This window comes from Anser cygnoides, chromosome 7, assembly GCF_040182565.1.
Source record: "Anser cygnoides isolate HZ-2024a breed goose chromosome 7, Taihu_goose_T2T_genome, whole genome shotgun sequence".
NCBI classification, from domain to species: Eukaryota; Metazoa; Chordata; class Aves; order Anseriformes; family Anatidae; genus Anser; species Anser cygnoides.
This window is the reverse complement of record NC_089879.1, coordinates 12,350,673-12,366,739: the sequence shown is the minus strand read 5'-3', so window position 1 is coordinate 12,366,739 and position 16,067 is coordinate 12,350,673. Positions and strand designations below refer to the sequence as shown.

The following is a 16,067-nucleotide window of genomic DNA, read 5'->3' as shown; positions in this document are numbered from 1 at the left end:
TTCATGTATGAATCATGAAGAGCTGAGTTGCCATCGCTGTGCAGTACAGCCTCCATACATTTCCAGAGGTGTTCAAAACAGCTAAGTTCTTCCTAGGAATCTGAGAAATTGCTTACGGTCAGACTTCTCTGGCCAGAATGTCTCTATGCCCCACGGACTCTTTGACTCATTTTGAAAGGATTTTTCAGTTTTGCCTAGGATGTGTGAATAGGTCCTCCATACCAAAATGTTGCATGCCTTGAAGAGACGCCTGGATCTGAAGTAAGAAATAGGAAAAACAAAACAAAATCTTAACCCCTCACTGAAATGAATCTAGCCACATTTTCAATAGAACAGATTTCTCTGTAACAAACCTCCAGCAAAAACAATGTGTATTAGGAAACTGATTTTCTCCACCACTCTCTCTACAGTGCTTTAGTTATTTCTTACAGGATTTTTAGCATGTTAATGCATCTCTTTCTGGGGGTGAAGCCAGCATTACTCCAGCTCAATGCTACACACCTGTGGGATGTATCCCTTTTATGCTACAGGGACAGCGTAGAAAAGCAGCATAAGACTCAGGTTGTAGAGGATTTCTAAGGGGAAAAGACTTTATTTTTGCTGGTTGCAAACTTTTTTGCTTTAGTCAAGTGCTGTGTAGGCCAGATGCTGTGTGAACGAGCTTCTGTCTATCAGGGTGACTTCTCTGAGGCTGTGGATCTTCTAAAATCATTCATTGGCCTCCCACTGCTATTTAGTGATGGCAGCTGAATAAATAACCAGGCAATAAAAGCTCAGGAGTGACAGCTGTTTGTTGAATACAGGGAAAGAGCAAAACAGGCTGGCAGGTGGGTGGGCAAGGTAGGGAGGCTTCTTCAGTGTCTTTGCAACTGCATATGCTGTTGTAGAGATTCTAGGAGAAGTGGCAAAAAACAAGTAAAGAAGTAAGTAAGTAGGCAAACAAACTGCTGATGAGGGTTGTTTTCAAACTAAGTTTACACTTGCTCACCCAGCTATTTGAATACTGGATGTGTCAAGGATGTAGATGCTTCATTTGAAAGATGTCTCCCCTGTTCACAGACAGCTCTCTTTTCCTTTGGGCCCTGTTTGCTTGGGGGGGCTTCTGTTCGGTCTTGTTTCAACATATAAATTCATCATTTTGGAATTGGCTGTTGATGTTATTGAGGGTTTCCCTGAAAGTCAGGCTTGAACAGCAGTGTCAGCAAAACAGGCCCGTTGCAAAGCATCGTCCCAGCAGGCGGGACCCAGTGGGCTGTGCTGGCCCTGCTGGGGTGTCCTGCTGGGGGACAGCTCCAAAAGGACTCATCTCCCAGCCAAACACAGCACAGAAGAACCATATTGCTCCAATTAGAGTTTTTAAGGCTTAAAAATGATGTTAGCTTGTGTTATAAAACATTGACTGCCTCAGAGCTATAGGCTCACCTGGTGTGAAATGGTACAGCTCTGTGTGCCTAGGAAGGGCAGGCTGAACTTTCCTTCTGGCCGGCTCCATAGCAAAAATGGTCCTTCATGCTCTCACTGAAGTGGCTGAGGCACTTAGACCTGCTGGAAAATGGGTCCCTGCAATTATCTCCTCTTGGCTGGAAAGTTTGTGACTAAAGTTTTCCCTCAGTGGTTGGCAGGAGGAAAAGGAGGCTTTTATGATGCCTCTCAGGTCAGTCTGGTGGCTCAGGCATTTACCTGATGCATTAAGAGACAGAGATTTGAGTATTCCCATTGCTTGGCTCTAGTCAAGAACTAGAATCCCTGTCTTCAATGCCCCTGACCATTTTAAAAGTACACGATTCTTCTAGAGGGGCATTTGTCTTTGGTGTGTGGTATTTGGGATTAGAATCCTGAACTTGATGGTTTTTCTTTTTCTTTGTTTTTTTTTTTCTTTCTTTTAATTCTTTTAATTTCTGTTTTTTTTTTTTCTTTTTTTTTTTTCTTCTTCTTCTTTAACAGTAATTACTCATGGGATCCAAGGACTGATCTAATACTGATTCAGACACTGGAGCCTAAAATACATAAATACATTGCATGGCTGGGAACAAACAGGTGGCGGGACACGCTAGAGTATCATTCATCCATAAATGAATCAGGGCTATCAATAAACTCATGGAGCTGGGGGGTGGAAGTCCTGTTCACTCTTCTGTTGTATGTCCTTTGAGACATCTTGCTCCATGGGTATTGTCTGTCTGGTCATTAGGAGTGGTCTTCAAACATAATCTACCCCAGTACATTGTCTCTCTGAATATTTGCAAGATGCTGTGAATTCCAGCGCCTAGCTGATCTCAAGCTGTTCCTGTCTTTTACAGCAGATGAAAATTTTCACTTTTTTTTTTCAACATCTTGGCAGAGCTATTGTAGCTGAATAATAATCTAGGCTTGCGTTTCTAAATTATAAAAACATGTAGGAGCCTTGGGCACTGTACCTTCTGCCTGGGTGTAATAGCGGGAAGGATGGGGCTGAATGCAAGGGAGCTAATACATGGACACAAGCACCCACAAGTGCTCCTAGGAAAGATATATTAAACTTCATGGTGTTCAGTGAGATAATCTCCTCACTCACAGGTATGATACAATAAACAATATTTTAATTACAGAGAAACAGTAAATTAAAAAGAAAGACAAACCTTACCTGAAAGATAAAACAAGATAACGGTAACTAATTCCTGGTGAATAATAACACACTCCAAATTCTCAGTGTGGGTGACCATGTTAATTAACAATGGGGAGGTGTTTTGAGCGCCTCAACTGGAAAATGGATATGCCTCTGGGAAAGCCACTCCATAATCCTAAATGAAATAAATTTGTCAGAAGGGTTTGTGGGGAGGCATGGATGTTGGGATTGGAGCTGCAGCAAAACCTTCAGGCTGCTTGGTGTCCATATTGCCACGTTCACGGATGGGCTGAGAAAATAGCTGGATGTTAGGTTATAAGCACAAGAAGTTTTTGAGGCCAGCTAGGAAATAGGGGGCACTTCTCAACTCTTTTTGCAGTGAAAAGAAAAACAAACAAAAAGAATGAAAAAGACTAGTTCTGCTGTAGTCCGAGACATTATATAAACTGGAAATAATCCCCAGATCGAAGCCAACTTCTCTTAAGGCATGCATCTCCCAGTGAAAAGTAAGCAAGGCTTCATAGGGCTGCACAGCTTGGGCGCAAGCCACCTGCCCCTCTGGGGAGCATCCTTGGACAGGAACTTGGGATTGTTTCTTGCTTTCAGTCATACTCATATATGAGCTGAGTGCTGGGCAGATAACGCAGGGGCAGTTCCCCATTTGACTTACAGAAAAATGTGAGATGTTCTGGGAATTTAAATATTAAAAAGGAGATGCTGATGATTTTAGAAGATAGTTGTGTAGGGTCTTCTGGGATTACTACTTTGGACTTTTGATCTTCAGCTTCCATTCAGCTGAAGAAAACCAGCCTTTCTGGCCTTGAAATTTTGGCCTTTGCAAAAAAAAAAAAAAATCCTCAGAGTTTTGGAATATCCTAATTTAAACTGTTGGTTTGCGTTTTTCTCTAGTCTGATCCTCTGGCCTTGCAAAATATCCACATCAAGGTTTGTTACGCTGCATGGCATTTTTTCTTGCTTAGATGTTACTGTTTATTATACCCTGTCATATTTTTACCTGACTTTTAAAGGGAATTTTGTGTTTTAAAGGGGTGTTTTTTTTGTGTGTTTTTAAAGGGATGTGTTTTAACAGGAATTATTTTTCATTTTATGTGGGACATCAGGAGGAAACTCAAAATTAAACTTAGTTTTATATCCAAAGGCAGGTTTGAAGATCATTTTTTTTTTGTGCCTATGTTTTCTTCTGCAGGTTTTGTGTTGAAAAATATATGAAAATAAATAAACAAGTTACTAAATGGAAAGTGGATAGGGCAGTACCCCCCTTCTCTACCACCAGCCTCCTGTGAATATTAATCGAGTGCCATTCTTTGAGTATGTTTGATTGCTGGTGTAACACACTCGAAATGACACATTTCTCGGTAGGCAGGAAGCTAGTTGTCATGTCAACACTTGTGGTTTATTTGCATTTATTTGTGACAGGTTTTTATTCCTCCTCCCATTCTGTCACTCAGCAGCAGCAAATTATCCCCTTTTTGGAAAGATAAGAATATCCAGGCGACCGTGTGGGAGAACATAGTGGTGGGAACGAGCTGCTAAAAATACAGCTCCTGACCTCTCCTCCTGGTTCTGCCTAATTTTAGTGCTACCTCGAAGAACAGGTCGAGGCTGCTGAGCTCTTTGGGTTGAATGACAATATGTAAGACCCTCTTGTTTTCTCAGGAGTTTCTTCCACCCACTGTAGAGATGCCTTAGATTCCACATTCAGGGCCTAAACAGCAATTCTGGGTGAAGTCTGTGTATGTCAGTTGATGAAAAGCCTTTAGTTATCCCAGCTGAGGATCTGACCCCTCTACTGCTGCTGGTATTTTATGCTGGGAGAAAGCACAGCCCTTCTGCTAGCCCAGTTATTTGGCACTGTCTCTACACCAGACATGTTCCACCATACACCGTATGCATTAATTACCTCTAGATACTCTGAGCTGGCACCGGCAACTGTTACTGCTGCTTTAGCATCATCGCTGGGCTATGTTTTCAGTGCAGGGCCAGATGTATGCAACTGCTCTGAATCAGCCATGTAGCTCTTATTAACCTGGAATTCCCAGTGTCTCTACCACTGCAGTGTCTCTGCAGCCTTTAAACACAGGCTTTTAGTGGCACAAACATTTATCAGATTAACGTTTGGTTGATTTTTTTCTTTTTTTTTAATTCTTTTGACCTGCTTTGTGTTCTCTTTGCATTCCTCAGGTCTGTCGGTGGGACTAGGCAGTGGAAGGTGAACCTGCCAAACTTTGTGAATCTGTCTTTGAACGTGAGAAGGCAGTTAGCTGAGTGTCAGAGGATCTCGGTTGTGCCCCCACTGCTTTGCAGTTAAACACATTTTGCTGTTGCTAAAGACACAGATGAAGGACAATGGCAGAGGTTATGGGATGGACGATCCTGTAAGAAATTTTGCTAGGCTGGTTGCACCCCCTTTCAACTTCTTTTATCCTTTTGGGTTAGTTCAGCAAGATTCATGTTAATAGGTGCAATCATGGGAACTAAAACCACTGCATTAAGCTCACCTCAGTCATTACAAACTCACTGTTTTCATCCTGAATGGTATGTTCTCACCCTTTGTAGAAAAGTCAACAAGTGCTTGAAGCTAAGAAGCCTGTAAAAGTGCTGCAGTGTAAAAGATATGACCCTTTTATCATTGCAGCCATCATTTTAGTTGTATTTTCATTTTCTCCCTAATTTGCAGTTTTCAGAAGAGCAGTTGAAAGGCAGAGATGGCATATTTAGATTACATACATCCAGAGACACAATACCATGATTGTTCTGTTTCATGAGATCCTTTCTTAGCCTGAGTGAAATGACGCTTAATCCCCTGTAACCTCTGCCAGCTTGTTGGAGGTGAGCCTGTCTCTTCTTGCCCCTCTGAGCATCTGGCTATATATCTGCTTTCTCATCCAGGCCCCTCTATTGAAACATCTTGACTACCTTATATTGTCTTCACATTGTTCTCCCCGTCCTATTGCTCTCAAGCAATGCCAAGGACTGGCAGGACATCCCATTACTGTGAGGGTCTTCCTGTCCTCTCTCCAGACAGAAGCATTTTACACCTATTGCATGTAGCTACTGTTAGGACTCTTCGTCTAATCATGCTATTTCATGTCCATGGTGTTTTCCTACCTAGCTTATATATGGCTATAATAACTGTTAATTTGGTGATAAACTTATAATTTTCACAGCAGAATAAATTAAACTTAATAGTGCTGGTTTGGACTTCTTTTTCTCCTTGCATGCTACTCCCACAATAAAAAACAGATGTCAGGATAGGGTATTTTAGGGGGAGAATGGAAATATAATACTCAGTAGGACAGTGGAATGGATAAATTCCACCTAGGTGGCTTTTGAAATCTTTTCTTCTCTGTATGGTATCATCATCAGTTTTCTGATGCATTTATGATCTGTACCCTCCACTTGTCAGAGGGATATCTGCACAATGGGAAAGGGAACAGTGGGTATGGAAGTGTGATGAATTCCTGACTCCAGTGAGCAGTTACAGTTTTAAAGGTCAGAGGTGGATCATGCAATAATGTCTAGCTAGTTGGAGATGAGATTAAGACTTCCCTTCAGAGACCTTCTTCTGAGCTGCTGATGACATTTTCAGACAAGGTTTCTGCATGGGTATTTCTCATGTGTACATATTCTCCCATTACAGACACCCACTATTTGACCTGTCGGATCCAGGAGTGCTCAGAGACCAAAAGGACTGGGCCATTTTCACGCTCCATTGACATCAGCTCCCTCGTTGTTCAGGATGAATATATCTTCATCCAGGTATGTTGACTTGATGAGAACGTGACAAGAATTCTGCCTGCACAAGGTGTTTGTTCTGGGGAAGAGAGAAGGCATATTCTTAGGACAAGTGTGTGGGACTGCAAACCGTAAGAGCAGGGAGTCTATATCCACCTACTGTAGATTGGCAATGCAGTCTGAGACAACATAATTGATCTCTGTTCCTCACTTGTCTCATGTTGAATCTGATATATTTTAAGTTTGCTCATCGATAATCATGAGGGTCCACGTGTTTCACAGAAACTCTAACTTGCTATTGTTGTGTCTGCTTGGAAATTGCAAAGAAGTTACTGTGAACTGAAAAGAACAGAGAAGAGCAAAGGAAAGGTGTGAGTGATCATTTTAACAAATGGAAGGTTTATGCTAATTTGACAGTCAAGTAATGCTAATGGATTGAACAAAGATTTGTAGTGGGAGGTAAAATAGCAGAGAGATTGGAAAAAAGATGTTACAGGACACCTTCAAGGTAGAAGATGGCTGTAAATTATCCAGCTAGTTGATGAGGGTTTTGTAGATGAGGAGGAAGTGGCAGAACTTAAACACGAAACTTCAAGTTTTTGAGATTTTCTGAGAAAACATGGGCTGAATGATATGAGGCCATTTCTCCATATTTCATAACTATGGAGTTGTGAGAAGAATCATACGGTGTCTAAGAGAAATTCTCAAAGATGTGCCATTCGAGTGAAGACCATAATCTAGGCTGCAGTAATTCCAGGATGTAGAAGACTAGAGAACTCAGGAGACAGAGATCAGACGTGATGATGGTATCTAGATGTCCCCCTTGATGAGGAGTGGGAATGAGATGAGATGAAACTTTAATCCAGGTGGTAAAGGAAAGACACACGCTTCCTTTTTTGACTGGGTTAAGTAAAGCTCCTATTTTTTTTTTTTAATTGTAAATATCCGAATTGTAAATTCTGCACCATTTATTGTGAAATTATTCTTAAAAATAGTTTAGGTGAGAAGGCTGATAATCTGTGCTGGGATAAGGTGAAGGACTGGATCCATATGACTTGGGAAGACTGCAGTATAGAAAATGCATGCACATGAGTAGCATTGGCAGTCTCCTCCTCATGTGAGCAGGAGAGTGAGCTGCTCTGGAGAAGGCTGATTGTTATGGAAGCCACAGCCCCCCTCGTTCCCTCCATGACACCCAGCCTTCCACCACTTCTTTTGGCATCAGGGGGAGACTTGCTGCTAGAATACACTGAGAGTGTAGCTGTTGCAGCTTTAGTCATGATTTCACTAGAGGCAAAGGCTTTCCAATCAATAAATGCTGTTACTCACCAAGGAGTATTTTTGAAAGACTTTGTTAATCTGGAGGTTTATATCTGGCTGAGGGCATTGTGGAGCATCCAATTCTTTATGGTTAGCTTGAGGTTTCGCAGACATTCCTCATTCCATGGCTCTCACTTGTATTAAAAGAAGGCTGCTCTGTGTAGAAGCTTGAGCTTGCAGTGATGGCATCTGCCTGGTGTGTGCACTCCTCTGACTTAAATTAGCAATGAGTGGAAACAATGGCTTCAAGTTAAAAAAAAAAAAAAAAAAAGTTTGTATACAAACGTGTGTGTATATGTAATACTTCAAGTGACTTGAATGCCCTTAGCACTGTTTTATTTCAACGTTATTGTGGGTATTAGTTAGTGTGTAGTAGTGTAGTAGTTAGCGTTAGTGTGGGTATTCAGAGTGAAAATTATATACCCCCACTTCTTAAAAATTTTAAATGCACAAACTAAGCATTTATACTGGTTTGGGCAGGCAGGACACTCTCCCTTTCACAGCTTGTCTATTGCTTTTCCCTCTTTTTTGCATCCTACGTGTGGGAATGCAAAAAATGCCTGGAAACTGGGCATGAACTGAGCCCGCGTAGTTCTCAAGCAAGACGCAGACACTTCAGATTCACAGCACACCCCTTTCTGAGCTGAAGGTGTGTTAAATCCACCGTGTCCAGCACGTGGTCGATGGGCTTTGCAGAGTGTTTGCTTGGTACATATGTAGGAGTACTGATATGTCCTGGATGTATTAATCTCAGAAGTCATGTGATGTAGCTGCCTATTATGGGATGTGTCAGATTCACTGTGTGCAATATCTCATGCATATCATTCTGTCTGGGTAATCTTGGGCAGAAATATGGGAGCCAGCTCTTCTGAATTTCAAATATTAGAGATGAATAAATAAATATCAAATTAAATGTTAAGAACCTGGTGAGGCTTAATAGCTGCATAAAAGATAGGTGCATGAGCTCCCATCTGTCTGTGCTGGAACAAATCAAAAGTAATGTTGTGGAGTAAAGAGAGTAACTCATTTCTTTTAATGTTTATCATGAAAGCATTAGGTTTTTAGTCTATACCGGTAGTCTGTGCTCCCCTAGAGTGGACAGATCAGAACCTTCAAGGGCAATTCATCTTCTCCTAGACACCTATTGCAGGATGAGAAAGGTCTCTCTCTGTATGTTCTTTTGTCTTTAACATTAGAAGGCACTTAAGCGTAGCTTAGAGAAGACCCATAACTTTCCAACAGCTATAATGAGGGAAGGTGAATCGCAATTATCGATACCAACATTTCAGATTATCTGTATGCAGCTATTCACCAGTGTATATCCATTCTAATCAAATTGATAAACAGGCCTGTAGTGTCAGATTCCTGGGAAGAATTAACCTGTATAACTGTGCACTCAAAGAAGATGTGATGTTATGGTGCATAATGTGCAGGGGAAGGGAGAATATGGAAAATGTTATAGTGCCATTATAAATCAGCGCTTCCTTATGTGGAGTGTTGTTGTGCAGCACTTCTGAAAGGATCTTGCAGAATTACAATGCAAAGAAAGAAAAATAAGAATGATCCTATGCTCGAAAAAAACTTGCCTAAGAAGAGAAGTTGAAAAGACTGGGACTAGTAATCAGGCAAAGGAGATAAATAACAGCACAAAATGAAAAATATAAAAAGTAATGAAGAGGAAAGAAGTAGCTACTAAGAGATAACAGGAAGAATTCTTATGAATAGAATAGTAGGTGATCATTCTGAACTTATTGATTGACTTTCTGTTTGATTGACGACTAGTTGTTGAAGGATGTCTAGCACAGCTGTAAGAGTGGGTAAGTCTGCATAAATTGATACATAAAGAGAAAATCGCGCCCTCTGTTATGTGTATAAGATTTCATTCAATTCACAAGATTGCTCTTGTGTAGCCAGGAGCCAATATCAGCTCCTTCCTTCATAGTTAATATTTAAAATTCATGTGGCTTGCAAAGTAGATCACTTATTTGTGAGAAAATCTTGGAATATGGTATTAAGTGTGAATTTATTTACTGTACACAAAAAGGAGCTAATTTTATGAAGGTGTACGAAATATTAGCTGCAACTTTGCCATTAAGGTCAATGTCAGTTATGTTCAATTATATAGCTGTGCACTAGTGAAGCCAGTAATTTAGAGCATTACCACACCTGTCCCTATAAGTGCCTTTGAATACTTTCTACTGAATTCGTATCACTTTTCTCAAGTCAGGTGCAGAGGTAACCTGAAACTGTACAAGATTTGACTTTCTGACAAACACCTTACATTATAAGACGCAGGGGTCAGGAACTATCTTTTGTTTTGTATATGTATCTAGGCTCTTGATATTTTGGAGAATTTCTATGGTAAAAATAAATCACAGCGTTGTTCTGGAGAAAAGGTTTTTCAAGCAAGTCAGGTATCAGTATGAGTAATAGAATTGCTCAGGTTGCTGAAAAGAGACTAAAATGCAACACTTTAATGAATGTGGGGATTATTTTGCAGAAAACTGTTTTGAGTGAGAAGCATTGTTTGGAGCAGAAACTTCTTATTTTTCTCTAAGCAAGCAAATAATATCAATGCTACTTAGTTCTTTAAAGTAGCTATGAAAGAGCAGGAATGATCTATGTAAGTTTCCTTGCCAACAGATGAAAAAGTTCCACTGAAAATGCAAGAAAGCATGAGCAAATGTCATTGCTTATTGCAGAGAGTGAAAAAGTCTGGGCTGAAAAATTCTCAGTATAGTGTTGCTTATTTGTGGTGGTCTAAGAACTAATGGGGATATTAAAAAAACGGCAGTGCGTTCACTGGGAATCAGCTTTGCTGTAAAACCCCATTTTTTGCAGAAAGCAACATTCACGTGGGCAGTCCTGCAGCTGGCAGAGGGAGCTAATCATTGCTAAGTTAAAGTCATTCCCAGTTGTGTAATGGTAACGTGGAGGTTATCTCAGGTGCAATAACTCAGTGGTTCCGTTGGGTGCCTGGAGTCCTGTGCTGGACAAGTCTGACAACCAGCGGGGACTGAGGACATTCCCGGCTCAGTGGTGCAGCCCCAGGTAAGGACTGGATTTTCCCACGTGTCAGGTGAGGGACAGTAACAAAGATGAAACTTTCCAGGTTGTGTGGCATGAAGATTGCTGGCAGTACTGCTGTTATAGTGCTAGTGGCCTAGGGATGTGAGTGAGACGAAGTTTACAAGAAGAGGTAGTATTTTTTTATGAGATCAGAACTGATAGAGTTAGAAAAGGCACAGATAAGCTTTTGAGTATACTCATGAGATCCTAAGGGACTTGAGCAAGGATTTGTTATGTGAAAAATACCTTCCCTCCCCTGAACTATAGAAGTAAGTCTCATAAAATATTTCTCCTCCCTATTAATCTTGTTGCGTTTTCCTTGTGTAAACTCTTCAGTGTGTGGCTTTCCTCCCAGAGGTCATACCAGTCTAGCTCAACATCCAGTTAACACTGTCCCTATTCCTCCCTGAAGTTTCTGTCTCTGTCAGTGCTTAGAGACCCTCAGGGTAACTTTGAACCATTTGATTTGAACTGGCTGTAAGTCAGTACAGAGATGTGTGGATGGGCAATCAATACCTATCATGATTGTTTTTTATGTCTTTATTTTTCTCTGAGATGGTACAGGGAATCCGTACCATCTGCAGCTGAAGTCGATCTGAAATGTAGCTCAGACTTTCAGCACTTTCCATGGCACTGGCAGAGCTCCTGGGCACAGCAGGCTCTTCTGAGTTTTAGAAGAAGCTGATGCCTGGTTTGAATTTGGGGGGGTGATGCCTGTTTTCTCCAGAAGGCCAAACAAATAAATGCCTTTTGAGATGGACACGCTTAGGTCTGCCTTTAGGGCTAAAGGCTTGTGGTGTCACCTTGTAGGGACAAGAAACGACACCTGCAAGCCCTGGTTGAAAAAGGCCCTGTTCACTTCAGGCTCTGCTCCATTTCCACTTTTAATGGGAAGTTGCTTGCACCATTAACCAGAGAGGTATGCTGAGAGGCATTTCATTATTGCTTCCCAAGGCCTTTAAAGAAGGAGAACATGGGGGCCTCTTCCCTTTTCCACTCCCATTACAAAATGTAACATAATTTATGAAGGTGTTTAACTGTAGGCTGAAATTCTTAAGAGGGTCTTGTGTTCCTGGTTCTCAGGTACCAAGGCATCGACGTATTAATCACTGCTGTTGTCCCTTCCCTGGCTCCTTCTGCTATTTCCCCTCTTGGGAAGATTTCTTGGCAGCTTTCTATGTCATTTCATTTGCAGCTCAGCATCCTGGGAACCCCAGGAGCTGCACCACTGTCTCTTGACTCCTGATTCCTCCGGTGTAGGTTGTCATGGGACATGTGAAGGTCCCATTCTCAAAAAGCTAAGCTGCTCTGGTGGTTGCCTTTCTTCTGAGGATGACATAATGAAGGCGGAAGTGTGAGGTGAGCAGGGAAGAGAGGGTCTTGGCTGTTGTTAAAAGTCCTCCTGAATGAGATAGGATTGGCAGTGTGGATGCTAAGAAGCAGAGGATGGTGATCGCTCACAGCTTGCACATGCAGCAGTGTGGGAGCAGCTGCCGTTATTCTAGACAGCAGGAATTCCATGTGGAAAGTGAAAATTTTGTCAAAATGCTCTTCATCATCTGAAGTAATTTTACACTTAGAGTTTTGCTCACTTCAGAGAAGTGTGTGGCAGGGCAGTATCTCAGCCTGCTCACTAGGATGAGCGAGAACAAGCAAACCCACAATTTCCCTAGATGTTGCCTAGAGCAACTAAGTGTAATTCTCACAATACACATCTAAATAATTCCTCTGGTTCACGAGACCAACCACTTTTGCCAAAAGCTGTTGAAGCAATTCAGTCTTCTTTTGCATCAGAAAGTCCCCTTAAACACACTGATGTCAGCATTTGCCCATAATTACTTAATTACTGATAGCTTCTTAGGGCACCTATAATCAATAATATTACCTTTTCTGGATTTCTGGATGCTTGGAGTCTCATCAATGTGTGTCCAAAAATCTTAGTTGAAGTGATGTGATGGAAAATGGCTTTTGTAAAAAATGCTGCTGCTGCTTGTTTTTTTTTTTTTTTTTTTTAAATCTGAATCAAATTCTATTTTTCTTGAATTTGATATCTTTATGAGAATGTATTTTTTCCAGGCTCTGTAAAAAAGAAAAATATTCATTATTTATAGCTTTAGAACTGGGGTGGGAGCACATTTCATTTCTCTTTAAAGGTTTATGGAGAAAAAGAAGTTCCTAATTATTCTATAAGCTATATATATATGTTTGAGCATAGCTCAGAGAAATAGTTTATTACTATATTATTGCTTGTAACTGTGGTTATTTAGTCAAACTTAGAAGTGCCAACATTTAGTAGGACATGAGTGCATATTTCAAGTTTATCAAGTATTTAGAGCTGGGCTAAATGAGTGTGCTTTGCTGAATCAAATACAGTTGTCAGGTGAGTAGACATCAACCAGCAGCCACAGCTGAGATTATACCAATTCGTATGGATACCCAACTTCAGCTCTCAAGCTGTCAGTTTAATAAGTTTAATCAGTTTAAGTAGTAAACTTCCCCAAGAATAAAGAAAGGAAATTTATTTATTTATTTATTTATTTATTTATTTATTTACTTTAATGTGAAACCTCTCAGTGAAATGAGATAGGGAAGAAATTAAACTTTGATTTCCCGGTCTAGAGCCTTCTCGTGATTTCTGTAGAAGCTAAATACACTATGTTCAAATATATATTTCTTTCCTCCATTTTTTAACTAGGAGCCAAAGGTCTTAACAGAAATCAATCTGTGCAATTTATTTTTAACTTCACCCTGCTTAGCTCCAATTGATTTTTATCTTTGCAATCGATGGTAGAGAGAACGGCTTGGCGGGACAATGGAGCACTCCAACTTGTAGGGTTTGGTCTTTGAGTCTTTTATTGAAGAAATCATTAAAAGCTTATTATGAAACTAATAGGATGAAGACGTTTAAATGATGAACATCATTACATCTGTTTAACTGGTGAATAATGCCTGCTACAGCTGATCTTCTCTTGCCCCTATTTAAAATGTCTCTTGCCCCTGTTCAGAATGCTGGACAGCTCTCCAGTGGGGGAAATTAATCCATACAGATGAAAGAAAGTGCAACCCAGGTGCTAGTTAAAAGTCTTCTTAAAGCAAGATAGGCAGTAAGTAGTTGGCTACTTTCCTATTCACTGCTGTGTGTTTTTCATCCATTTCTAGCACTATTTCATCTTTTCTGTGCCAAATGTTATCAGAGTTGGAACATGAAGCTAAACATCTGTTGATAAAAATTGATTATCATTTTTCTTTCCTTTATTTATTTATTTATTTACATTTATTTTTTTCCTAGCGCTTTTTGTGCTGTACTTTTTTCTTTATCGCTCTCTTCCCTTCCCACATCTTCTGTGATTTATCAGCAGTGTCTGCATCTGGAGATGTAAAGGATTACCTTGGCAGACTCATATGTTTCCTCTGAAATCCCTCACGAGATTTAATGTGTATAATTATCCACCTCTCTTAAGTTGGTTTCTGTATGGGTAGTGTGCATTTGCAGCTCTAACATGGCTCGTGTTTTGGTGTAACTGTGCACATTTTCTGCCGCAGTTGCTTTTAAAACAAATCTAGTATTTTCTCTCAAAATTACACCATCCTATTGCTTTGCCATCATAGCTCTGAGGTAAGTGAACAGGGACAGTAAAATAAATGCAGCTTTGTCTTAGCAAATTCTCAGTGATGGGTCTGACACTCTAAAATGTGGCATGCTTTCAAAGCCTACTGAATTTAGCAGGCAGCTTGAGGGTGCTTAGCTCGTGGAAGCACTAATACACGTCTCTGCAGCATAGAGCTGTATCTCCTCACATTCAGGTCATTGTCATTGTGTATTGCCTTAATGAGTGTGCAAAAGGGATGACATTAACAAAAGCCACAGGGAGATAATTCAGGCTAGATGGTGTGGTTTATGTTTGGGCATTGGAGAACCTCAGTACACAGAAATATCTGGAAGGTGATTGTCCTGGCCGTGCTGAGAAATCAAGAAAGAAGAGCATTACATTAGGGTAATGCAGGTGGATTCTCCCTCTGACCAGCTCACTGTATCTCCTGAATCTCTTGTGACTGACAACAGGCTTAGGCTTGGGAGAGGAGACATGACTTTTCACTCCTCATGCTGGCAAACCTGTACGAGGCTCAGACAGCAGCCAGCTCTGAAAAACAGCAAATTCACTCACTAAGGAGCAAGCATAGCATCTTGTCTGCCTAATGTCATAATTTCTCCATGCTTTAATCCACAAACCGATTTAGGGGATGCTATGCCCTCGAGAAGGAGAAAGGGTAACTAAGGTTAAAACAGTGAGGAAGGATGCCACGACACTCTGTGGAGGTGTAAAACACAAATCAAGGGTGTCATTACATTACTGATATAGGGTTTCTCAAATTTTCACTCCTACCAAGTCATTTCATGTTACTGGGAGGGAGGAAACTTGAAAAGCAAAGGAAGCCCATCTCATCAAAAAGTGGGGAGTTTATTGGAAATAACATCCAAAGACATACTGTCAATAAGGAAATTTTAAATTTGGTTCTGTAAATTGACTGAGTTGCCATTTACAGTGCTTGAAGTGGGAGGTAAATTACAGGAATTACAAAGTCTAAACATGTCTAATGATTGTGGGTTGAGCTGTGCTATTACCAATTCTCTTTTCCTTTGAACATTATAAACAATGTGAAAAGCAGATGTCCTGTTCCAGTAACTGTGCAGGGCAAGTGGTTGTTATCCTTGTAAACCACCCAGGCTGATAAGCAATGTAGAAAAGTCCTCTGTTCTCTTTCAGCCATTAGCTTAGAAATCATGTGTTAGCTGCACGCTGTCATTGTGTCTCTACCAAGGCTATGCCTCTAATATGTGGTGCATGAGCGTCTGCATCAACACATGTACCTTTAGCCTTTCTGTTAGGTCTTTGAGCAGCAGGAGACAGGTGAGGTCTTGCTTAGCCCAGAGTCATTTTGGAGATTTAGTAGTTCTGTGTTGGTTACAGCAGTACCTGATTTACTTTGGGAATTACGGGTGCCAGCATCAGTTAGCCAGGGAGATGAGGTAGAAGCCTGGTGCACTGTGATCTGCAGTTTCTGACATCATTGTGGGTGTCTTTACATTCTGGGACATCATAACTCCTTATAACTCCTTCTGCTTGCCTTTCAGTCTTTTTTGGATGATAGATGTGGGTTTTTTTGGTTAAACAGAACCCAAACCTGCTCTTAGAGAGTCATGTGTTTCTAGGCATGTCTCAGAAATTATGGAGATGAATGGATTCCATGATATATTTTCTACCATTTCCACAGCCTTATGAAAATACTTCTGTTGTCTTCTATGTTTGGTGTAATCTGT

The 16,067-nt window shown here is 40.7% G+C and overlaps 1 protein-coding gene across 4 annotated transcripts in view; it reads left to right on the top strand.

Moving 5' to 3' along the window:
- The window catches only part of SORCS3 (sortilin related VPS10 domain containing receptor 3), a 307,083-nt gene that overhangs the window by 218,200 nt on the left and 72,816 nt on the right, over positions 1 to 16,067 (top strand). For all 4 annotated transcript variants that reach the window (XM_013174527.3, XM_067000505.1, XM_067000506.1 and 1 more), the window contains exon 7: positions 6,264 to 6,382. In XM_013174527.3, coding sequence (XP_013029981.2) covers positions 6,264 to 6,382 — 119 coding nt within the window. The remainder of the gene's footprint in view (positions 1 to 6,263; positions 6,383 to 16,067) is intronic.